We start from the raw sequence: 26,265 nt of genomic DNA on the forward strand, positions 1-26,265 counted from the left end.
CTGTCACTTATTAATGCATAGTGTACACATACCATTTCAAATATTACTCTGATTCAAATATGTTTTTTTAGTTGTCATGAGATGGTAGATTTTTCTCTTTCATAATGCAGTGTGATCTAATGCATTCTGGGAAATGTATTTTCATAGACAACTCACAACATGTTCTTAGAATATTTCTTGACCACCTTTATTATTTTAAATAGTTTTAGGAGAATGGGTTTTAACAATGAAATGTTTCAACCATATCCTACATGGCATTGGTAACCATACATGATGTCAAAAATAAACAGAGCTGAGTGAGGAGACGAGAAAACAGCCCTTGTCTTTGGAAAGAGATGAGAAAGGAAAACTCACCTTAGTTATGATCAACTGAATGAGGAAAATATTAGAATAAAGTAGGCTAATGCAATTGAAGGCATGTATCAAATTGTTGCTTATAGGACTAGTAAAACTCCAAATGTCATATCCAACCGTTATACTAAATCTAAAACAATAGATTTGAGTGTCCGCTAAATGACTAAAATGTCAAATGTAATTTGTGGGTGGTGAACTAGACGATAATTTCAGCACAGTTTTGGTTGGTGCTTTGTGACAAGGGTGGGGGACACATTTTGAAAAATCAATCAATGTCAGATTTTATTTTCACTGAATCTCCATTTGGATATTTGGTTACAATTAGGCTGGTAAACTGTTAGCTAAGTTGAGGTGAGTGCTCATGATCATCTTTATTTAAGTTTTCTCATATATTAGTGGTCAGAACATTTTGCTTGTCACTCCCTGATCTGTTTCACCTGTCTTGTGCTTGTCTCCACCCCCTCCAGGTGTCACCCATTTTCCCTGTTATCCCCTGTGCATTTATACCTGTGTTTTCCGTTTGTCTAATGCTAGTTCGTCTTGTCTCGTCAAGCATACCAGCGGTTTTCTCGTACACCTGTTTTTCCTCTCTAGATTTCCCGGTTTTGACCATTCTGCCTGCACTGAGCCTGCCTGCTGTTCTGTACCTTTTGACACTGCCCTGGATTACTGACCTCTGCCTGCCCGTGACCTGTCGTTTGCCTGCCCCGTTTTTGTAATAAACGTGTTACTTTGAACTGGGTCTTATCCTGAGGTCTGATATTGCTAGCATGTTATGTAGCTTAAAGGTCCAATGCAACTGTTTATCTCAATATTAAATCATTTCTTGGTAACAATTAACCTTACCGTGATTGTGTAATTAAAATTGTAAACTTCTTAGCAAAGAGCAATTTCTCAAGCAGGAACATTGCTAGGACTGTCTGGCAGGGTCTGCGTGGGGAAGGCAAAAGGGAAAACTAGCTGTTATTGGCAGAGAGGTTCAGAACTCTTTCTTATTGGTCTATTAACTAATTTACCGCCTGTCTTACTTCCAACCAAAAGCCTCTGGCTTGTCTGATAAGTCAATGTGATTTTGTTTAACTGATTATCCATCTGTATATTTGGTTAATTGATCTGACTGGGCAAATAAGTGGTGGTATAGCTAATTTATTTGCTCATCTATCACTGATCAGAAATACTTAGCATGCAATGATGTAGCTTAAATTAAGTATAACTTTGCTCTTGACTCACAGTGTCACTGGTGTAGAGAGGTGTAGGCAGTTGCAGGTTTAGAACTGCTGAATTTTTTTAAGCACTACAGAACAACGAGGGACGAAACCCAAACACTGTTGTGCTCAAAATATATATTCATAAACAAAAAGGCACAGGGCGAGCCCAAAGTGCAAAATATAAAGTACTCAGGAAATAGTAGAAGAGATTCCTCTCAGGAAAATAGGTAACATTTACAATGACCGACAAAGACAAATGGCAGAGGGAGTATATATACAGTGAGAGTGGGGATTGGAACCAGGTGTGTGTAATAATGAGACAATTCCGGGGTAGATGAGTGAAGGGCGTTTGCCAGCAGCTAGAAGGTCGGCAACGCCTGAGCTGGACAGGAGGGGGAACAAAAGCGAAGGCTGGTGGGACAGTACCCCCCCCCCCCCGAGGAGATGCTCCAGCAGCGGGGAGCCGCCGACCTTGGGGATGACCCCTGCAACGCGGTGCGGGTCGACGCCTGTGGAAGTCCCGAATGAGAGAACGATCCAGGATGTCCCGCGCCGGAACCCAGCACAGCTCTTCGGGACTGCACGCCTCCCAGTCGACCAGGTACTGGAGAAGCCCCCCACGACGCAGTGAGTCCAAAAGGCGCCCACTTGTCATCCAAGGGAGGGGGAGGTGCGTTGTGGGGTCCAGCACTAGCCAAGGGACCAGCTGCCACCGGCCTGAGGAGATATACATGAAATGAGGGTGAGATATACATGAAATGAGGGTGAGATACGGTAATTGACGGGGAGCTATAATCTGTACATCACCTCATCGACTCTCCTCAGGACTTTGAACGGCCCCACAAACCGTGGACTCAGCTTCTGGCAGTGCAGGCGGCGGGTCAGGTCCTTCATACAAAGCCAAACCCTGTGAAAGACCGGGGCCACACTGCGGTGACGATCGGCCTGCGCCTTCTGTCGGAGGACGACGCGCTGGAGACGGGTGTGCACGGTGTTCCATTCCTCCTGGGCGTGCGGGAACCAACTGTCTACAGCAGGAGTCTCGATCTGACTCCGGTGCCAGGGTGCCAGTGCCAGCTGATTGCTAAGAACACGATTGATGAAAGGGTGTGAGGTTAGTGGAGGAGTGATGGAGGGAGTTTTGTGGGTATTCTGCCCAAGGCAGAAACGCAGCCCACTCCCCCGGCCGGTTCTGACAGTAACTACAAAGGTACCTCCGCAGTTCCTGATTTACCCTTTCCACCAGCCCATTTGATTGGGGACGGAACCCGGGGGTGAGGCTGACCGTGACCCCCAGGCATTCAATGAAAGGCCTTCCAGACACGGGAGGTGAACTGAGGACCACGGTCAGACACAATGTCCTCCGAGATCCCGTAGTGTCGGAAGACGTGAGAGAAGAGAACCTCCGTGGTCTGCAGGGCCGTAGGGAGACCAGGCAGAGGAATCAAACGACAGGCTTTGGAAAACCAGTCCACAACGACAAGGATGGTGGTGTGCCCCTCCAAGGGGGTGCCCCCTCCAAGTTCCTGTGGTCCGTCCATACAATGAATTGGTGTTTAGCACCCTCCAGCCAGTGTCGCCATGCTTTCAGAGCCTTCTTGACGGTCCACAACTCACGGTCCCCCACGTCGTAATTCCGCTACGTGGGAGACAGCTTCCGTAAGTAGAAGGCCCATGGATGGAGTTTAGGAGGCGATCCAGTGCGTTGGGAGAGAACAGCCCCTACTCCAACCTCAGAGGCGTCCACCTCCACGATGAAGGGCAGAGACGGGTCAGGGCGAGCCAGAACAGGTGCGTTAGTAAAACGTTCCTTGAGCGCACAGAATGCTTCGTTGGCCTTCCCAGTCCAGCGCAGCTGTCGAGGACCTCCCTTCAGGAGGGAGGTGAGAGGAGCCACCACTGTGCTGAAACCCCTAATGAAACGCCAGAAATAGTTGGCAAAACCAAGGAAGCGCTGCACCGCCTTGATGTTGGATGACATAGGCCACGACCGTACTGCATTGACCCTGCTCTCCAACACCCGCAGTGGATATCTGATAGCCCAGGAAGGAGACCGCCTGCTGAAAGAAAAGGCACTTCTCCGCCTTGGTGTACAGGTGATTCCCTATCAGCCTCTCAAAATGGACCTGACATGAGAGACATGTTGCTTGTGTGTAGTGGAGTACACCAAGATGTTGTCTGTGCACACCACTACACAGTGACCCAACATGTCTCTAAACACCTCATTAATGAATGATTGAAACACAGAGGGTGCATTTGTCAGGCCGTAGGACATTACCCTGTATCCGTAGTGCCCGGTGCTGAAGGCGATATTCCATTCCGCTCCCTCTCTGATGTGCACCAGATTGTAGGCACTGCGTAAATCCAATTTAGTAAAGTACTTAGCACCGTGCATTTGTTTGATCACAGTGGGTATGAGAGGCAGGGGATAACTGAATTTAACAGTAGCCTTATTCCGTGTCTGGTAATCGATACAGGGGCGAAGACCTCCCTCCTTCTTCACAAAAAATAAGCTGGAGGTGGCCAGAGAGGTGGACGGACGGATGAATCCTTGGGCCAGCGCCTCCTGGATGTAGGCCTCCATGGCTTCGATCTCTGCATGCAAGAGAGGGTAGATGTGCCCCCGCGGGAGGGTAGAACCAGACAGTAGGTCGATAGTGCAGTCCCATGGGCAATGTGGGGGCAGGCACATGGTACGAGTCTTTGAAAAGGCTACCTGTAGGTCCCGGTACTCCTCCAGGATAGGGATGTGGGTGGCCTGGTCCGGACTTTCCATGGAGGTGGCACAAATTGACACCGAGAGACGCATCCCTTCATACTCCTGCGACCAACCCAACAACCTCCTCTCTGTCCACGATATGCTGGGGTTATGCAACTGTAGCCAGGGGGAACCTACAACTACGGGGTGTGCAGGAGAGTTTAAGATGAGAAAAGTGATGTGTTCATGGTGGTTGTGCGTAACTGAGGGAAATGAGAATTGTGGTCTGGCGCACCAGTCCTATTCCTAGGGGATGGTTGTCTAGGGCAACGACTGGGATAGAGGGTTGTAAAGGGACTAGAGGAATCCGTAATGATAAGGCCACTGACCGGTCTAGGAATTTGCCTGCAGCACCTGAGTGCACTAGGGCAGGACTCAGTGGGCGGCCAGGATAGTCAGGGAAGGTGATAGGGAGGAGGACGGGCTGGGTGGACAGAGAGGAGCAAGGCACGTCCACGCCTACCTGGGAAGGTGCAGGAGCGCTCCTCGGCCTTTCGCTTCCTCGCTTGGTTTTCCTCCTGGGACAGGTGTTGCAGGGGTGGTCCGACTCCCCACAGTAGGAGCAGAGACCCTGTTGACGGCGGCGTTTACGTTCCTCAGGGGGAAGGTGCGTCGTGCCTACCTCCATGGGCTCAGTCTTGCTGGAGGTTCCTGGGAGAGACCCGAATCCCCGGGATGGGCAATGACGGGCTGATGGCCATGGCGAATAGCTGGTCCAGCGTGAGGTCCTCATCGCGACAGGCCAGCTTGGTCTGGACGTCAGCCTGTAGCCCGCTGCAGAAAACCGTCATCAGGGCCTGGTCGTTCCAGCCAGTGGACGCAGCCACCTTCCGGAAATACAGAGCGTACTCCGACGCTGTCCTGGACCCCTGGCGTAGACGGAGGAGACGCTCACCTCCCTCTCGGCCCTCTGTAGGGTGGTCGAAGACGGCACGGAAGCGTTGGGGGAACCGCTCATAGGACTGCACTTCTGGTCCATCCCTCTCCCAGACTGCGTGCGCCCATTCCAGCACCGAGATCACCAAGGCCACCTTGTCCGTCTCGGAGGCTACCCTGGCATGAAAGGCCAGGTGGAGGTCAAACTGCAGGAGAAACTCCTATAATGAGCTAGGGTTCGTCAAACCGCTCCGGGAGGGGCAGGTGGATGTTGCTGATTGGACCGGGTGATGTAGATGGTGATGGGGTGGCTGGAACGACTGTGGGGAACTGGGAAGGTGGTGGTGTAGCCTGCAGTTGGTGTAAGGCCCGGAGCACCTTGTCCATGGCAGTCCCGAGGCACTCCAGGTACGAGTCGTGCTGGTGGAGCTTTGATACTTCAGTGGAGATGGCGGGATGTCCTGCTGCATCCTGTTTTCTTGGGTCGGTCATTCTGTCACTGGTTTAGAGAGGAGTAGGCAGGAGGCAGTTGCAGGTTTAGAACTACTGAACTTATTTAAGTACCATAGAACAAAGTGAGATGAAACCCAAATGCTGTTGTGCTCAAAATAAACTCAGCAAAAAAAGACACGTCCCTTTTTCAGGACCCTATCTTTCAAATATAATTCCAAAAAATCCAAATAACTTCACAGATCTTCATTGTAAAGGGTTTAAACACTTGTTCAATGAACCATAGCAATTAATGAACATGCACCTGTGGAACGGTCGTTAAGACACTAACAGCTTACAGACGGTAGGCAATTAAGGTCACAGTTATGAAAACTTAGGACACTAAAGAGGCCTTTCCACTGACTCGAAAAACACCAAAAGAAACTTGCCTAGGGTCCCTGCTCATCTGCGTGAACGTGCCTTAGGCATGCTGCAAGGAGGCATGAGGACTGCAGATGTGGCCAGGGCAATAAATTGCAATGTCCGTACTGTGAGACGCCTAAGACAGCGCTACAGGGAGACAGGACGGACAGCTGATTGTCCTCGCAGTGTCAGACCACATGTAACAACACATGCACAGAATTGGTACATCCGAACATCACACCTGCGGGACAGGGACAGGATGGCAACAACAACTGCCCGAGTTACACCAGGAACCCACAATCCCTCCATCAGTACTAAGACTGTCCGCAATAGGCTGAGAGAGTCTGGACTGAGAGCTTGTAGGCCTGTTGTAAGGCAGGTCCTCACCAGACATCACCAGCAACAACGTCGCCTATGGGCACAAACCAATCATCGCTGGACCAGACAGGATTGGTAAAAAGTGCTCTTCACTGACGAGTCGCGGTTTTGTCTCACCAGGGGTGATGGTCGGATTCGTGTTTATCGTTGAAGGAATGAGCGTTACACCGAGGCCTGTACTCTGGAGCGGGATTGATTTGGAGGTGGAGGGTTCGTCGTGGTCTGGGGCGGTGTGTCAAAGCATCATCGGACTGAGCTTGTTGTCAATTCAGGCAATTTCAACGCTGTGCGTTACAGGGAAGACATCCTCCTCCCTCATTTGTTACCCTTCCTGAAGGCTCATCCTGACATGACCCTCCAGCATGACAATGCCACCAGCCATACTGCTCATTCTGTACGTGATTTCCTGCTAGACAGGAATGTCAGTGTTCTGCCATGGCCAGCAAAGAGCCCGGATCACAATCTCATTGAGCACATCTGGGACCTGTTGGATCGGAGGGTGAGGGCTAGGGCCATTCCCCCCAGAAATGTCCGGGAACTTGCAGGGTCCTTGGTGGAAGAGTGGGGTAACATCTCACAGCAAGAACTGGCAAATCTGGTGCAGTCCATGAGGAGAAGATGCACTGCAGTACTTAATGCAGCTGGTGGCCACACCAGATACTGACTGTTACTTTTGATTTTGACCACCCCCTTTGTTCAGGGACACATTATTCCATTTCTGTTAGTCACATGTCTGTGGAACTTGTTCCGTTTATGTCTCAGTTGTTGAATCTTGTATGTTCATGCAAGTATTTACACATGTTAAGTTTTCTGAACATTAACGCAGTTGACAGTGAGAGGACGTTTCTATTTTTGCTGAGTTTATATCTTCATAAACAAAAAATCACAGGGCGAACCCAAAGTGACAAATATAAAGTACTCAGTCAATAGTAGGTGAGATTCCTCTCAGGAAAACAAGTAACATTTACAATGACCGACAAAGACAAATGGCAGAGGGAGTATATATACAGTGATTGAGTGGGGATTGGAACCAGGTGTGTGTAATGATGACGAGACACGTCCGGGGTTGATGAGTCAAGGGCGTTTGCCAGCAATTGGTTCGGCAGCAGCCAGAAGGCCGTCGATGCCGAACGCCTGAGCTGGACCGGAGGGGGAGCCAAAGCGAAGTCTGGTGGGACATAGGCTATAGGCTATATTAGCCCTATAGAAATTGCAGCCCAAATAAATGCTTCACAGAGTTCAAGTAACAGACCCATCTCAACATCAACTGGTCAGGGTAGACTGCGTGAATAAAGCCTTCATGGTCGTACTGCTGCAAAGAAACCACTGCTAAAGGACACCAATAATAAGAAGATACTTGGTTGGGCCAAGAAATACGAGCAATGGACATTAGACTGGTGGAAATTTGTCCTTTGGTCTGATAAGTCTGCATGTGTGGTTCCCAACATGAAGCATGGAGGAGGATGTAGGACGATGTGGGGGTGCATTGCTGTTAACACTGTCAGGGATTTATTTAGAATTCAAGGAACTCTTAACCAGCATGTTTACCACATCATTCTGCAGCGATACGACATCCCATATGGTTTGCGTTTTTAGTGGGACTATCATTTGTTTTTCAACAGGACAATGACCAACACACCTCCAGGCTGTGTAAGAGCTATTTGACCAAGCAGGAGAGTGATGGAGTGCTGCATCAGGTGACCTGGCCTCCACAATCACCCAACCTCAACCCAATTGAGATGGTTTGGGTGAGTTGGACCGCAGAGTGAAGGAAAAGCAGCCAACAAGTGCTCAGCATATGTGGGAACTCCTTCAAGACTGTTGGAAAAGCATTCCAGGTGAAGCTGGTTGAGAGAATGCCAAGAGTGTGCAAAGCTGTCATCAAGGCGAAGGGTGGCTACTTTGAAGAATCTAAAATATATTTTGATTTGTTAAAATAAATTGGTTACTACATGATACCATATGTGTTATTTCGTAGTTTTGATGTCATCACTATTATTCTAAAATGTTTAAAATAATTAAATAAAGAAAAACCCTTGAATGAGTAGGTGTGTCCAAACTTTTGACTGGTACTGTATATAACAGTCCCCACGGTCATCACCTGAGCAACACGACAACAGCCTGGAACGCACCCTTCATGGAAAGGGTGGTGCAAATGCCTTAGCCAATGGTGAAGGATAACGAAGGTCAAGGGGAGGGTTCAGTTTTGTAAACAGCTAATTCATTTGGCTGGATTGTCTTGAACATCCAAGTTATTGCATTTTGGACTGAAATGACCTAACTGTCATGGCTGTGGCTTTACGCAAAATTTCTCCGTGGCGATTTGTCAGGTAAGATTAGCTATAAAGAATACACTCACTTGCAAGGTGGATTTACAGTCATTTAATGTAGCCTATGTTGCACGGATTTGAGGTCAAACCATAGACCGAGTAACAGTAAGTTAGCCTGGCTAACTTGTTTAGCTGTCCTGTATGACGGGAGCAAGTTAGTTTAGCTACCGTTATAACAGTAGCCTAATCGTCATTGCGAATAGTTATTATTGTATCTTCACCATGCAGTTTTGGCTGGTTGGCACGAGAGTCTGTTAAAACTCTGCCTGTATTTAAAAGGTGTCATGTTCTGCACGAGCTAGGGCTGGCTGTCTTGCTTGGAATGAAGTTTAGCTTGCTAGGTTAGCTAAAGTTAGCTATCGCTCAGTTGTTCTGGGGTGCTTCCGTATCCCTGACGAGAAAAGATTGCAGTCAGAGTCTGCAATTTTTACGTCCAAAATACCACAGTCGACTTCAGTTACAGCAGCAAATGACAATATAAAAACAGGATGTACATGACCTAACATTCCAACGTATCAGCTACCACGAAAAACACTTGCACGATGACCTGTTGCTAGGATGTGGGGCAAAGGGCATAGCTGGCTGTTGAAAGGCTAGTTACTTAGTTAGCTTTTCAACAGCTAGCTATGCCCTTGGCCCCACATCCAGACGTAGCTAGAATCCGTGAATAAAAACCAGAGGAAAGGTCGCAACTCATTCTTGATGGTCCATCCAATGCTGTCACTACATTGTATCACAAACTGTACTGTAACTCCCAGTACATTATCTTTCGTCCTGATCCTGCTCATATATAATACAACTAATTATTTAGAAAGGCCACTGTAGGTGTTTGAATCTAGTTTAATGCCCTCAGCCAAGTTCAGTTCATTTGTGCTTGGCTATTGTATTGAAATAACATTTCATTAAAATAATAACATTTTATAAAAATAATATTATTTAGTCTTTGTGGCAGTCAGTAATTGTTTTTGAAACCGTACCACTTATGTCACTAATTTGACCTGAAATCATCTCTTCAGGGCAGTCCAAGTCGCACACATTCCCACTCTGAAGCTGCACATGACTGGTTCTATGATGGGGGCGACGGTGGAGCAATTCAATCATGCCAAGAGTCAGATGGGCACGCTGAAGGAAGACCCTGGCAATGAGGCCAAGCTGAAAATCTATGCGCTCTTCAAACAGGTTAGAGGTCATTGTGCTTTAGTCTTAGCTACTTGGCTGTCATGTCTCTGAACATCGAGCAATATTCCCTCTAATCTTTTTCAGTAATGAGCAAATTTCAGGTCTGCTGAGTGCAAACTTTAGTTGTGAAAAATCTGTGTAACTTATAGTGCGCTTTTACTGTGAACACTGAGGCTGTACCCGCTTTAAGTTACAGTTTTAAGTGGTCAAGTTGGCTACTGTGGCTATTTGATAACGTAGGCCTACCATCAAAAACAGTAAATAAAATGCATCCCATAATATTTTAACAGCTGTTCTATCTAGAGGTCGACCGATTAATCGGAATGGCCAATTAATTAGGGCCGATTTCAAGTTTTCATAACAATCGGAAATCAGTATTTTTGGACACCGATTTGGCCGATTTCTTTTTCATTTTTTTTTTTACACCTTTATTCAACTAGGCAAGTCAGTTAAGGACACATTCTTATTTTCAATGACGGCCTAGGAACGGTGGGTTAACTGCCTTGTTCAGGGGCAGAACGACAGATTTTTACCTTGTCAGCTCGGGGATTCAATCTTGCAACCTTACAGTTAACTAGTCCAACGCTCTAACCCAACGCTCTAACCACCTGCTTTACATTGCACTCCACGAGGAGCCTGCCTGTTACGCAAATGCAGTAAGAAGCCATGGTAAGTTGCTAGCTAGCATTAAACTTATCTTATAAAAAACAATCAATCAGTCATAATCACTAGTTAACTACACATGGTTGATGATATTACTAGTTTATCTAGCGTGACCTGTGTTGCATATAATCGATGCGGTGCGCATTCGCGAAAAAGGACTGTCGTTGCTCCAACGTGTACCTAACCATAAACATCAATGCCTTTCTTAAAATCAATACACAAGTATATATTTTTAAACCTGCATATTTAGTTAATATTGCCTGCTAACATGAATTTCTTTTAACTAGGGAAATGGTGTCACAGGGTATATGCAGCAGTTTGGGCCGCCTGGCTCGTTGCGAACTGTGTGAAGACTATTTCTTCCTAACAAAGACAGCCAACTTCGCCAAACGGGGGATGATTTAACAAAAGCACATTTATGAAAAAAGCACAATCGTTGCACGACTGTACCTAACCATAAACATCAATGCCTTTCTTAAAATCAATACACAGAAGTATATATTTTAAACCTGCATATTTAGCTAAAAGAAATCCAGGTTAGCAGGCAATATTAACCAGGTGAAATTGTGTCACTTCTCTTGCGTTCATTGCACGCAGAGTCAGGGTATATGCAACAGTTTGGGCCGCCTGGCTCGTTGCGAATTAATTTGCCAGAATCTTAAGTAATTATGACATAACATTGAAGGTTGTGCAATGTAACAGGAATATTTAGACTTATGGATGCCACCCGTTAGATAAAATACGGAACGGTTCCGTATTTCACTGAAAGAATAAACGTTTTGTTTTCGAGATGATAGTTTCCGGATTCGACCATATTAATGACCTAAGGTTCGTATTTCTGTGTGTTATTATGTTATAATTAAGTCTATGATTTGATACAGCAGTCTGACTGAGCGATGGTAGGCACCAGCAGGCTCGTAAGCATTCATTCAAACAGCACTTTCGTGCGTTTTGCCAGCAGTTCTTCGCAATGCTTCAAGCATTGAGCTGTTTATGACTTCAAGCCTATCAACTCCCGAGATTAGGCTGGTGTAACCGATGTGAAATGGCTAGCTAGTTAGCGGGGTGCGCGCTAATAGCGTTTCAAACGTCACTCGCTCTGAGACTTGGAGTAGTTGTTCCCCTTGCTCTGCATTGGAAACGCTGCTTCAAGGATGGCTGTTGTCGATGTGTTCCTGGTTCAAGCCCAGGCAGGGGTGAAGAGAGGGACGGAAGCTATACTGTTACACTGGCAATACTAAAGTGCCTATAAGAACATCCAATAGTCAAAGGTGTATATGAAATACAAATCGTATAGAGAGAAATAGTCCTATAATTCCTATAATAACTACAACCTAAAACTTCTTACCTGGGAATATTGAAGACTCATGTTAAAAGTAACCACCAGCTTTCATATGTTCTCATGTTCTGAGCAAGGAACTTAAACGTTAGCTTTCTTACATGGCACATATTGCACTTTTACTTTCTTCTCCAACACTTTGTTTGTGCATTAATTAAACCAAATTGAACATGTTTCATTATTTATTTGAGGCTAAATTGATTTTATTTATGTATTATATTAAGTTAAAATAAGTGTTCATTCAGTATTGTTGGAATTGTCATTATTACATATAAAATAAATAAATCGGCCCATTTAATCGGTATCGGCTTTTTGTGGTCCTCCAATAATCGGTATCGGCGTTGAAAAATCATACCTCTAGTTCTATCATTCAGCAGCAGCAAATGTGTGGTGTTCAATGTAGGCCTACATTCCATTAGAAAATAACATGCAGGGAGTGACATTAACCTGTTTATCCACATGTCCTTCAGACAAGGTGACTGAAAATGTTGTGTCGTTTGATGCAAGAAACCACGTTACAAAATAAAATGCATTATTATTCCAATACCCTTATTCCAGAGAATCAGACAAATAATGCTACCCTCTGCCTATTGGCTACTTAGCTTATTCAAGACCGTCTTAAAATACAACACTGGCCCTTTTAAGAAATGTAAAAAAGCTTACTCTGATGCGCTATGCCTACAAGAAAATATCTTGCACAGGTAGTTTTGCATATTAAGTCTTGCATAGTTAATTTTGTTTTTGTATGTTACATTGAACGTGGTTAATATTGCATTGATTCGAGCGCAGTTCCCACAGTAGAGCGAAACGTTGATAATGTTAGCTAAAGGGGAAAACTCTTGAAGTTCAATTTTGTGCTTCTCTGCACTGGCTGATATTTCTTCTGCGTAGCTTAGAGGGAACATTGATCAAGAGTATGATAGACAGAAGGGGTGCTCCTTTTTTTCTTTTGCTGTGTCACAGTTGTACATAGCAAATTCTCCAGTGTTAAATCAACACTGAAAGAGGGGGACCCTATAGATACTGGAACCAGTGTTAAATTAACACACTGCTTAGTGTAAAACCTTATTTGAATATTTCCTACAGTGCCTTGCCTTTTGAGTGAATTGTAGAGTTTTACATTCTATAGCTAGAGGACTCCTGATATCTCCAGGAGTGATAAGTATAATTTTTTTGTCTTTATCTGTTGTGGTTTAGTACTGTCTTTTTGCTAGCTAGGGTCATCTACTTCAAGTGCTGCCTGTCTTCCCAGTGGCCTACTTGGGGTGTGAACTGCTGACTGCTCATAATATGCAGATTGTTGTTCACACATCAACCAGGATAAATGGGCAGGGCAATTTGTGACTTGTTTTGGTGATCAATGGCTGTATTGGAGGGGGAGTGGTTTCACCTCTCCTAGGCAATTAGTACAGGGATATGTGCTCTCTACCTCTGCTAGGATATTAGCAATTAGTGTTAGTTCTTCAGTCTCCCCTGGTATCTCAGCCGCAGTTGTAAGTGGCGGTTGTATCAGTGGTGGTTTTGTCGCAAAACTAAGACCGTCACCGAAACAAGGACGGTTCTGCCGAGTTATTCGAGGAAGGAAAGAGAGGAGGTTCTTCACACTACTTTCTCACTTGAGTATCTTACCTAGTTATTTACAGTTGATCTAATTTAGCTATTTTGTAGCTTTTTCTATACCTGTTCGCACCTCTCCCTGTAGGCTTTACAGACCTCCCCATCCCTTGGCTGCAACCCTTATAATTTAGTGTACCCTGAGCGCACAACCCATGTGGAATTCTGGGTCTCTGACAGCGTTTGGAATTGCCGATCTGCAGTCAAGAATTCTGAGTTCATGGATCACCCTAGAGAACACTGCTACTCCAGCTGCTCGCTCTTCATCTGACTCTGTTTTCTCTCATAGTCCGAGAGCATCTGGTTGTTGTGGTGGTGGCACAAGTCTACTCATTTCTCTTAAGTGGAGATTTTCTCCTTTCTCCCCCTCTCACCTGTCCATCTCATTTGAATTCCACTGTCACTTTTTGCATCCTATGACTCACACTGTCCCCTTTCCTCCCGGCTGGCTTGGCCCTCCCCTCCTGATCCGTGGCTGAGTGACTCTTGTGAGCTTACTGAACAGGGGCAGCTGAGTGAAAATGGAGAAAACTAAACTTCCGGAGGACCTATCATCCTTTCACTCCCTCCTCTCTACCTTCTCTTCCTCTGTATCTGCTGCTAAAGCCTCTTTCTACCACTCTAAATTTCAAGCTTCTGCCTCTAACCCTAAACTCTCTTTGACCTTCTCCAACCCCTCCCTCTCTGCGGACGACTTTGTCAATCACTTTGCGGACAAAAAGGTTGACGACATTCGCTACTCATTCACTCAGCATATTGAGTCCACTGGTCTCACTTACACAGAACCACCCTAAACCATGACCTCTTTCTCCCCTCTAACTCCAGATGACATCCTGCAACTAGTGAGGTCTGGCCACCCGACAACCTGCCCGCTCAACCCTATCCTCTCCTCCCTTCTCCAGACCATCTCTTGAGACCTTCCCTCATTCCTCACTTCCCTCATCAACTCATCCCTGACCACTGGCTGTGTTCCCTCTGGCTTCAAAGTGGCCCTAGTTGCTCCCCTCCTCAAGAACCCAACACTGGACTCATCTGATGTCAAAAACTATAGACCTGTATCCCTTCTTTCTTTTCTTTCCAAAACACTTGAGCATACTGTCTCTGATGAACTTTCTTGTTATCTCTCTCAGTACGAACATCTTGACCCTAACCAGGCAGGCTTCAAGACCGGTCACTTAAACGAGACTGCTCTTCTCTGTCACGGAGGCTCTCAGCACTGCCAAAGCTGACTCGCTCTCCTCTATTCTCATCCTCCTAGATCTTTCCGGTGCCTTTGACACTGTGAACCATCAGATCCTCCTCTCCACCCTCTGAGCTGGGTCTCTCATGCTATGCACACTCTTGGATTGCATCCTACCTGGCAGGCCGCTCCTAACAGGTGATGTGGAGAGGATCTGTGTCTGCACCACGTACTCTCACTACTGGCGTCCCCCAGGGCTGAGTTTTAGGCCTCCTCTTCTCTCTATACACCAAGATACTCAGCTCTTTCATATCCTCACATGGTCTCTCCTATCATTACTATGCAGATGACACTCAACTACTTTTCTCCTTCCCGCCTTCTGACACCCAGGTGGCGACACGCATCAGCAGGGTTTCAAACTGTATAACCCAGTTCCTACATTTTGAATATAAAAATGAATTTTATCAAACAAAACTATGCTACATTTTATCTGAGACCCTCAGGATGACAAATCAGAGCAAGTTTACTGAATGGAAGTACATTATTTACCTTCAGAGGTGAATGTATCAAACCAGTTGCCGTGAAGTTTTATTGTGCACTCTCCTCAAACAATTCCATCGTATTTTTGTTCACTGTAATAGCTAATGTAAATTGGACAGTGCAGTTAGATTAACTTAAATTCTTGTTTTCTGCCCATATAAGACATATCTACCTCCTGGGAAATTTTCTTGTTACTTACGTCATGCTAACCACATTAGCGCACATTAGGTGAACAATCCCGTGGGGGGGGGGGGGGTGGGGTGGGGGGGGCGGCGGCAGCATGGCACTGATCCCGATCCCGTAGAGGTTAAAGTAATGATGGACTGCTGTTTCTCTTTGCGTATTTGAGCTGTTCTTGCCATAATATGGAATTGGTCTTTTACCGCCCCTACCTTGTCACAACTGATTGGCTCAAACTCATTAAGAAGGAAATAAATTCCACAAATTAACTTAACAAGGCACACCTGTTAATTCAAATACATTCCAGGTGACTACCTCATGGAGCTTGTTGAGAGAATGCCAAGAGTGTGCAAAGCTGTCATTAAGGCAAAGGGTGGCTATTTTGAAGAATCTCAAATATAAAATATATTTTGATATACTTTTTTTGTGTGGTTATTACATGATTCCATGTGTTATTTAATAGTTTTGATGTCTTCAGTATTATTCTACAATGTAGAAAATAGTAAAAATAAAGAAAAACCATGGAATGAGTAGGTGTGTCTAAACTTTTGACTGATACTGTACACTACTTCAATTAGCTTGACTAACCTGGATCCACGCACATTGACTCGGTACCGGTACCCCCTGTATACTGTACATAGCCTCGTTATTGTTACTTCATTTTTTTTTGAAATTTTGTAAATATTTTCTTAACCCTTATTTTTCTTAACTGCATTGTTGGTTAAGGGCTTGTAAGTAAGCATTTCACAGTAAGGTCTACACCTGTTGTATTCGGCGCATGTGACAAATAACATTTGATTTGACTTGGTGAAGTCCATAGGACCTAAAAATTTGTGAACGCAATAACCATGCTTCTGTCACTCACTAACAAATAGTCATTGGTGGTAACTAGAATTCATTTGAAAGGCAAGGCACTGGGAAATAATTGAATAAGGTCTGACACTAAGCAATGTGTTAATTTAACACTGGTTATAGTGTGTATATTGTCCCACTCTTTCAGTTTTGATTTAACACTGGATAATTTGCTGTGTATGTTTTCATGATTGGAAAGCTATCCAAGGTATCACCCCCTGTTTCAGTCTGTTTTCTTCCATCTGATATCTAATGAAAATGACCTAGATTGTTAACCTTTCAGAGTTCATGAAGGAGACAGGGCAAGTAAAGTAAGCCCTTAAAGTGTACCAGAGACACCGGCTGTATCTCATTTCAGTATCTCCTCTTCTCTCTTTGGTGTCTTACTAGGCTACTCAGGGACCCTGTAACACCCCAAAGCCAGGGATGCTTGACTTTATCGGCAAGGCCAAATGGGATGCCTGGAAGTCTCTGGGTTCTGTATCTCAGGTAATCTACATTCCAACATTGCATATACACTGAGTATACAAAACATTATTTTTATTACATAGACTGACCAGGTGAATCCAGGTGAAATCTATGATCCCTTATTGATGTCACTTATTAAATACACTTCAATCAGTGTGGATGAAAGGGAGGAGACCGGTTAAAGAAGGATTTTTAAGCCTTGAGACAATTGAGATGGATTATGAATGTGTGCCTTTTCAGACTAGGCAAGAGAAAAGATTTGTCTTTGAACCGGGTATGGTAGTAGGTGCCAGGCACATCGGTTTATGTGTCAAGAACTGCAACTCTGCTGAGTTTTTCACCCTCAACAGTTTCCTGTGTGTATCAAGGATGGTCCACCACCCAAAGGACATCCAGCCAACTTGACACAACTGTGGAAAGCATTGGAGTCAACATGGGTCAGCATCCCTGTGGAACTCAGTGTACAGAACACCACTGTCATACTACTTTTATTAAGATACCCATTTGTCCATTTTAAGACTATTCTTCCCTAGTTTATTAAAAACAACAGACAAACGCACGACCTGCGAGCAATTTCAAACACAGACAAAAATGATAGTAGTTAAGAAACAAAACATATTAGAATCAGCCATTCTTACTGAATGCCAATATAAGAACACTAAAAACTCAGTTGTCATCACGATGTGGAGATGTGCCATTATCTTCACACAATGAAATTGACAGACAGGAATTAATACACTGTACATCTCCTTTTTCCTTCCTCTCAGGAGGATGCCAGACAGCAGTATGTGGACCTGATCGATTCTCTGCTGGCTGCTGAGGGGCCTGCGGTAGCCGCACAGCCCACTGGGAGCGCTGCTACCTTTGAGACGCTGCTGGTCTCCACGGAGGACAACATCACCACTATCCGCCTCAACAGGCCACAGAAGAAAAACGCCATCACCGTGGAGGTATTTCAAATGCATACATTCATTAAGCATTAGTGTCAGTCTATTTGCCGCCGCCCAACATCAGCGGCAGTCTAAGCAGCAGACATATTTTGTAGATGGGTTTCACAGTTGTAAGTACTACATAGCAATGTGGAGCCTTAGGATACTCTATGGTTAAGTGTTACCGACGTGATATGGTCTTGTGTTTTATCAATGAAATGCCTTATCACAGTGAGTGATTTACTTACTGTCTATGAGAAGAGCAATTACTAACATCCCAAATATCCAGTTCTTCAATCCTGTTATTTCAATTGTTTCCCTCTTGATATCCAGATGTACAACGAGGTCATCAAGGCTTTGGAGCAAGCTGGCAAAGATGACTCTGTCATTACTGTAATCACAGGTAGAGCCAAACCAACCAATTTCTCCAATGGAAGTTATGAGTGACCTTAATACAGTTGAAGAGAGTATCAGTGATATGAATATGCACTATTTTGCTGGCCCAGAAATGAAACATTAGGAATAAAGAAAAGCCAGCACACACTATATTGGGAGTTTATTATGGTGCAGGAGAAAAGCATGCGGGAGCAAGATTTACTGTGTGCAGGCTTTTCTTTCTCTAGACCTCCAAGGCTTTGCCGTGATACAGTAACGGGCACTGCTCCAGTCTTCTCAATTGCTCTACGTGGCTCTCCCTAATTGACGAAAGCTGTTCTTGTTCACCCCCTCAAGGTAGTGGAGACTTCTACTGCAGTGGCAATGACCTGACAAACTTCACCAAAATCCCGGAGGGCGGAATCGAGCAGATGGCAAAGAATGCAGGCGAGTTGCTAAGGTAACGACTTACCCAAGAGGAGCAGGCAAAGGTTTACCTTGAAAGAACCTTTTTCCTAACGCTGTTGATATCATCTGTTGACAAATCAGTGTGCGTGTGTGCGTGTGTGCAGGGAGTTTGTCAAAGCGTTCATCGACTTCCCTAAGCCCCTGATTGCAGTGGTCAATGGTCCGGCTGTGGGCGTGTCTGTCACTCTACTGGGCCTGTTCGAGATTGTCTATGCCACAGAGAGGGTAAGGTGCTTTGTCATGTCCACTCAATGCTGGCTAAGAACACATTTATATTGTTGACCGATTATGATTTTTTCACCGCCGATACCGATTATTGGAGGACAAAAAAAAGCCGATTTTTTTTTAATTTTAATTTTATTTTATTTTTTATATATGTATTTGTAATAAATGACAATTACAACAATACTGAATTAACAATGAACACTTATTTTAACTTAATACATAAATAAAATAAATTTAGTCTCATAAATAATGAAACATGTTCAATTTGGTTTATATAAAGCAAAAACACAGTGTTGGAGAAGTAAAAGTGCAATATGTGCCATGTAAAAAAACTAACATTTAAGTTCCTTGCTCAGAACATATGAAAGCTGGTGGTTCCTTTTAACATGAGTCTTCAATATTCCCAGTTAAGAAGTTTTAGGTTGTAGTTATTATAGGACTATTTCTCTATACCATTTGTATTTCATACACCTTTGACTATTGGATGTTCTTATAGGCACTATAGTATTGCCAGCCTAATCTCGGGAGTTGATAGGCTTGAAGTCATAAACAGCGCTGTGCTTCAAGCATTGCTAAGAGCTGCTGTTTGAATGAATCCGTGTGAGCCTGCTGCTGCCTACCACCGCTCAGTCAGACTGCTCTATCAAATATCAAATCATATATTTCATTATAATATAATAAACACACAAATACGAGCCTTTGGTCATTAATATGATCAAATCCGGAAACTATCATTTCGAAAACAAAACGTTTATTCTTTCAGTGAAATACGGAACCGTTCCGTATTTTATCGAACGGGTGGTAACCCTAAGTTTAAATATTACTGTTACATTGCACAACCTTTGATGTAATGTCATAATTATGTACAATTCTGGCAAATTAATTAGTCTTTGTTAGAAATAAATGGCCTTTCAACAGTTCGCAACGAGCCAGGCTGCCCAAACTGCTGCATATACCCTGATTCTGCTTGCACTGAACGCAAGAGAAGTGACACAATTTTCCTAGTTATTATTGCCTGTTAACATTAATTTATTTTAACTACATATGCAGGTTTAAAAATATATACTTGTGTATTGATTTTAAGAAAGGCATTGATGTTCATTGTTAGGTACATTATTGCAACGATTGTGCTTTTTTCGCAAATGCGCTTTTGTTAAATCATCACCCGTTTGGCGAAGTTGAAGTAGGCTGTGATTCGATGATAAATTAACAGACACCGCATTGATTATATGCAACGCAGAACAAGCTAGTTAACCTAGTAATATCATCAACCATGTGTAGTTAACTAGTGATTGTGAAGATTGATTGTTTTTTTTAATAAGATAAGTTTAATGCTAGCTAGCAACTTACCTTGGCTCCTTGCAGCCACAAGGTCCTTTTGATGCTGCACTCACGTAACAGGTGGTCAGCCTGCCACGTAGTCTCCTCGTGGATTGCAATGTAATCAGCCATAATCGGCGTCCAAAAAGGTTGATTACTGATTGTTATGAGAACTTGAAATCGGCCCTAATTAATCGGCCATGCCGATCGGTCGACCTCTAATCTCTATACATGTCTGTTAGTTGATAATACGATATTAGCATTGTTTTATATCAGGGTTGGGGTCAATTTCAATTCGGAAAGTAAACCCAATTCCAAATGTTCCTCATTGAAAAGCATTGAAGATAATTGAAATTTCAGTGTATTTCCTGATTTGCTTGGAATTGACCCCAAACCTGGTTTCCAACTACACTCCTGGAGAGATACTGGGTCCCCAGGCTTTTGTTCCTGCCCACCAGCGCTAATATACCTGCTAAGCTTGGTCACGATTGTTGTGACCACTAGTGCACTACCCATGCCACTACGTCCACATTGCCATTCTCCACTTGCATTGCAGTAAGACGGTGGGGGTTTTCCTGCCTAACGTATGCTTCTTCCACCTCCTGACAGGCTACATTCCACACCCCCTTCAGCCAGCTGGGACAGAGCCCAGAAGGCTGCTCCTCCTACACCTTCCCTAAAATGATGGGCAATGCAAAGGTATGGATGCACAACCTTGTTATTTTGCTGCAAATGTTGCAATACATAGAGGGGTGTTCTCAGGCAGTTATCTTCTCAGTTTCCCTGTTTCTAACATCAATGCATGATTGATGCAAAAACGGCAAAGTTTCAGATATGGATCAAATATTTTTTTTATACTTCTGTATTTTATTTGAATGTATTTAATTTGCAATTGGAATTGAATGAAATTACACGAATAGACATTGCCACGCTCTGTGACTAGGCCAGTGAGATGCTGCTGTTCAACAAGAAGCTGACTGCCGTCCAAGCGTGTGCCCAGGGCCTGGTGACCGAGGTCTTCCCTGACAGCAGCTTCCAGACCGAGGTGGCCACCAGACTCAAGGCCTACGCCAAGCTGCCCAGAAATGTGAGTCAAAGCCCTAGTAAATGCTGAATGTCAGACGTTTGAAACGTTTGTGCATTTTGTGGAATGTATTCCTCAATATTCCTGGAACGTATCAATATTGATGAAAGCTGGTTGTATTTTACAGAACTTCCTTTTGAATGTTCCAGGAATTTTGAATGATGTATTATATTATTGGCCGTAGTTGCGCTTCCGTGGACCGGAGGGCGCCAAATCGTGCAAATTGAAGGTCATTCAAGTCCAAAGCTGATCTGATGGACAGCGCAGTTGAATTTTCAAAACTGTCACTAATATATGATATGGCCGTATATATCTAGACCACAATATTACATAATCGCTAACATCAGCAGAGAAAATGTTACAGGAATGCGTCATTAAGTCTGGATGGCAATGATGGCAAGGCTACAATATTTGCACAATTGGCAGGGAGTTAGACAACTGGGCCATTGTATAATGCTTGAAGATTGTTTTGCTTCAGATCAGTAGAAGAGCTGAGCCTAAAATTGTTTGTCATGCATGCCAAAATAGATTTAATCTCACAGTAAGCCTTTGATTCTGCTTTGTGACAAACTGTGCTGTTGTTTAGGGTGTATCATTCCCTTATTATTGTTACTATTGGGCGAGGCATAACCAATACACAATGTAAATGTATACAAATAATTAATAAAGTCGCAGGTTTGATGCCCTCATTGCATGCAAAAATAAACAAATTAAAAAAGATCTGATTTTTCCGGACCCCTTATCCCGGGGGCTGAAGGTCCTGTAGCTTCTCTACTTACGCACCGTCTCTGCTCTACTCGTAGAGAACAGGCTACTCGGGTGAATGGTGCTTGTTTAATAAAGTTAGATCAAAACTGAATCAATGTCTGCAAGATCACATTATGATAGTATTGTACATAATCAAAAATAATAGCATAGTATAATGTTACTGTAAGACAAACATCATCTAATTTCTTAGGAGATTTTAGGATGATTTAGCAAATGGTCGCATTTTACCTTCATGCAGCCACAACTCAACAGCATGCGCCACTAGGCAAAATACAGTTGAAGTCGGAAGTTTACATACACGAAGGTTGGAGTCATTAACTCGTTTTTCAACCACTCCACACGTTTCTTGTTAAAAAACTGTAGTTTTGGCAAGTCGGTTAGGACATTTACTTTGTGCATGACAAGTAATTTTCCAACAATTGTTTAAAGACAGATGATTTCACTTATAATTCACTGCATCACAATTCCAGTGGGTCAGAAGTTTACATACACTAAGTTGACTGTGCCTTCAAACAGTTTGGAAAATTCCAGAAAATGGTGTCATGGCTTTAGCCTAACAGAAGCTTCTAATTGACATCATTTGAGTCAATTGGAGGTGTACCCGTGGATGTATTTCAAGGCCTACCTTCAAATTCAGAGCCTCTTTGCTTGACATCAAAAGAAATCAGCCAAGACCTCAGAAAAAAATTGTAGACCTCCACAAGTCTGGTTCATCCTTGGGAGCAATTTCCAAATGCCTGAAGGTACCACGTTCATCTGTACAAACAATAGTACGCAAGTATAAACACCGTGGGACCACGCAGTCGTTATACCGCTCAGGAAGGAGACGCGTTCTGTCTCCTAGAGATGAATGTACTTTGATGCAAAAAGTGCAAATCAATCCCAGAACAGCAAAGGACCTTGTGAAGATGCTGGAGGAAACCGATATCCACAGTAAAACGAGTCCTATATCGACATAACCTGAAAGGCCGCTCAGCAAGGAAGATGCCACTGCTCCAAAACCGCCATAATAAAGACAGACTACGGTTTGCCGCTGCACATGGGGACAAAGATCGTAACTTTTTGAAGAAATGTCCTCTGGTCTGATGAAACAAAAATATAATTGTTTGGCCATAATGACCGTCATTATGTTTGGAGGAAAAAGGTGGAGCTTGCAAGCCGAAGAACACCATCCCAACCGGGAAGCACGGGGGTGGCAGCATCATGTTGTGGGGGTGATTTGCTGCAGGGCAAAGTGGTGCACTTCATAAAATAGATGACATCATGAGGCAGGAAAATTCTGTGGATATATTGAAGCAACATCTCAAGACATCAGTCAGGAAGTTAAAGCTTGGTCGCAAATGGGTCTTCCAAATGGACAATGACCCCAAGCATACTTGCAAAATGGCTTAAGGACAACAAAGTCAAGGTATTGGAGTGGCCATCACAAAGCCCTGACCTCAATCCTACAGAAAATTTGTGGGCAGAACTGAAAAAGCGTGTGTGAGCAAGGAGGCCTACAAACCTGACTCAGTTACACCAGCTCTGTCAGGAGGAATGGGCCAAAATTCACCCAACTTATTGTGGGAAGCTTGCGGAAGGCTACTCGAAACGTTTGACCCAAGTTAAACAATGTAAAGGCAATGCTACCAAATACTAATTGAGTGTATGTAAACATCTGACCCACTGGGAATGTGTGGAAAGAAATAAAAGCTGAAATAAATTGTTCCCTCTACTATTATTCTGACATCTCACATTCTTAAAATGAAGTGGAGCTCCTAACTAACATAAGACAGGGCATTTTTACTAGGGTTAAATGTCAGGAATTGTGAAAAACTGAGTTTAAATGCATTTGGCTCAGGTGCATGTAAACTTCCGACTTCAACTGTGTGCTTTGATTGAAACAGAAACACAGGTAAGCTACGGTTACCACCATTGTCTCTAAATTTGCCTCACTGTAGGCCCACATCATTCATAACAACACTGTACATGACTAAGAAGATCTAAACACATTCCCATGAAACTCAACCTAAAAGACAGAGCTGCTCTTCCTTCCGCGGAAGGCCTGCCCACTCCAAGAGCTCTCCATTCCAACCTCTCCACGGTGTCCCCTTCCCAGAGTGCAAAGAACGTTGGCTTGCCCCTGGACAACACCCTGTCGTTCTCTGCAAACATCAAGCAGTGACTCGTTCGTGCTCTACAACACCCGTGGAGTACAATCTTTTAACACAGGAAGTGGCGCAGGTCCTCATGTCTTGTCCTGTTTAGACTACTGCAACTCGTTTTTGGCTGGCCTCCCCACTTGTGCCATCAAACCCCTGCAACTTATCCAGAACGACACAGCCCGCCTGGTGTTCAACCTTCCCAAGTTCTCCCATGTCACCCCGCTCCTCTGCGCACTCCACTGGCTTCCAGCCGAAGCTCGCGTCCACTATAAGCCCATGGTGTTTACCTTCGGAGCAGTAAGGGGAACTGACACTCCATACTTTCGGGCTATGCGCAAAATCCTACACGCCAACCTGAGCTCTCCGTGCTGCCACCCCCGGTCTCTTGGCCATCCCAGTCAAAGCTCAGCCGACGCTCTTATCAAGACTGATATGTGGTTGTCTCACCTAGCCATCTTAAGATGAATGCACTAACTGTAAGACACTCTGGATAAGAGCATCTGCTAAATGACTTAGATGTTCATGTAAACTGAGATCAAATGGTTTTCATGCAGATGCTGCATGGACGTTTCACCAGTGAAACCTGAATTATAAATCACGATTTGAAAGTGAGAAATGTGAAGGGAGGGTGACCGTAACACTTTGTGCATAAAGTAGAGGTAAAGAAACACATGCAGAATATGATACAGATCTTTCTAGGGTGTCCAGGGGGGGCAGAACGGGGCGGCTACCTACGGGATCCGCATGATACCAAAGACACGTTTCCGCATTTTGTATGGACATTAAAGTTTTTCTAATCCTATCTATTTGACCTCTACTTTCTTCCCATGGCTGTTCCCTGGCTGCCCAGTCCCTAGCCCTGTCCAAACAACTGATCCGTGGGACAGAGAAGGAACATCTCCACACTGTCAACGACCAGGAGGTGGAGCGCCTGGTGGAGCGCTGGCTCTCAGACGAGTGCATGCAGGCCATCATGAGCTTCTTCCAGGCTAAGGCTAAGCTGTGAGGAGGTCCTCCCCCAGAGACCCACAGACAGAGCACCTAACCAGAGTCATGCTCATTAGGTATCAATCGGGGGGAAAAATTGACCGAAACAAGCTCATTTACGTTTTCGTTGTAAAACATTTGAAAATGTATTATGTTATGTTCCCTAATGAGCATGACCCACATCACACCAACCTGTACCCCCCCCCCCTCCTCCCCTCCTTTCCTCCCCTAGTACAGCTCCAGCCTAGATTCACTAACCTGTAAGAAGAGATGTCAATGGGATAAAGCCTGTAACCATGCTGAGCCTTGAGCTGATGCCTTTTTTTCCCCTTCAGTTTTATCAGATGGTTTTGTAAATTAATTATAATATTAGTGTTATTATTGTACTGTATGAACACCCAACATCCTGTTCTGTAGATTTTTAACTGTTGATCTTGATTGTTTTGCAATTAACATATCTGGGCATTCCATGTTTTGAAACACCAGTGAAGTTAACTGCCAAAATAAAGGAAACGCCATCATAAAGTGCCTTAATAGGGCGTAGGGTCATTAACTCAGCAAACACACCTGTGTGGAAGCACCTGCTTTCAATATACTTTGTATCCCTCATTTATGCAAGTGTTTCCATTATTTTGGCAGTTACCTGTAACTTACATGGACTAAGCTTCCAAGCGGTGCATATGGTAAATTGAAGGTGGGTAGTGCCTTACAGTCCAAAAAACTGAGCTGAGCAAAGAGGATTGTGTTTTGCATTGTCCAATGGTAATTTATATGCACTCAAAAGTATTCTTGGAGATGGCATCATTGTTTCACACATCTATATCTGTTTGATTACAGTAATAAATACATTTTGGAGCAAAAAAAATGTCAATGTGTCTTTTTGTCAAACTTATTTGACAAAAGGATGATTATGATGGTGAAGGGTTGTAGGATAGTTCTGCCATTTCACTTAGTATCCTGTAGAGGGCGTACTGCACCAAAAAACAACTGCAACAGCTCTGCAGCCTTCATGCCAGCAATTTCTAGATGGTTCATCTTTCAAATGAATAGGGACAAAGGACGATTAGTTGCTAATTGTATACATAACATTTTGGTTTGAATGTAAGTATACTTAAGACATGTTTTAATATTATATAATTTATCTCATGAAACCTGTATTATTTTCCTCATTGGTATAGGGAGGTGTACCCCTGT

The 26,265-nt window shown here is 44.1% G+C and overlaps 1 protein-coding gene across 2 annotated transcripts; it reads left to right on the top strand.

The window, feature by feature from the left end:
- Positions 1-8,533: 8,533 nt before the first annotated feature.
- On the top strand, positions 8,534-25,942 carry eci2 (enoyl-CoA delta isomerase 2). Of its 2 annotated transcripts, XR_011666476.1 has the most exons (11): positions 8,598-8,756; positions 9,773-9,935; positions 16,694-16,792; positions 17,539-17,721; positions 18,034-18,103; positions 18,433-18,535; positions 18,648-18,768; positions 20,698-20,787; positions 21,032-21,175; positions 24,935-25,148; positions 25,304-25,942. XR_011666476.1 is itself a non-coding variant. In XM_071329144.1 (10 exons), the coding sequence occupies exons 1-10, from the start codon at positions 8,713-8,715 to the stop codon at positions 25,088-25,090; spliced, it is 1,173 nt and encodes a 390-aa protein (XP_071185245.1). In that variant the 5' UTR covers positions 8,534-8,712; the 3' UTR covers positions 25,091-25,942. The 2 variants fall into 2 exon arrangements, 1 of the variants encoding a protein (XP_071185245.1); XM_071329144.1 differs by having other exon boundaries at positions 8,534-8,756; positions 24,935-25,942.
- The last annotated feature ends 323 nt before the right edge of the window (positions 25,943-26,265 follow it).

The sequence above is a fragment of the Salvelinus alpinus genome, chromosome 10 (assembly GCF_045679555.1).
Source record: "Salvelinus alpinus chromosome 10, SLU_Salpinus.1, whole genome shotgun sequence".
NCBI classification, from domain to species: Eukaryota; Metazoa; Chordata; class Actinopteri; order Salmoniformes; family Salmonidae; genus Salvelinus; species Salvelinus alpinus.

Excerpts from the sequence above, each read along its gene's own strand:
- eci2 (XM_071329144.1), top strand. The coding sequence starts at position 8,713 with ATGGCTGTGGCTTTACGCAAAATTTCTCCGTGGCGATTTGTCAG. Across the intron at positions 16,793-17,538 it reads CTCTGGGTTCTGTATCTCAG|GAGGATGCCAGACAGCAGTA; the intron begins GTAATCTACATT and ends CCTTCCTCTCAG. Across the intron at positions 20,788-21,031 it reads AAATGATGGGCAATGCAAAG|GCCAGTGAGATGCTGCTGTT; the intron begins GTATGGATGCAC and ends CTCTGTGACTAG.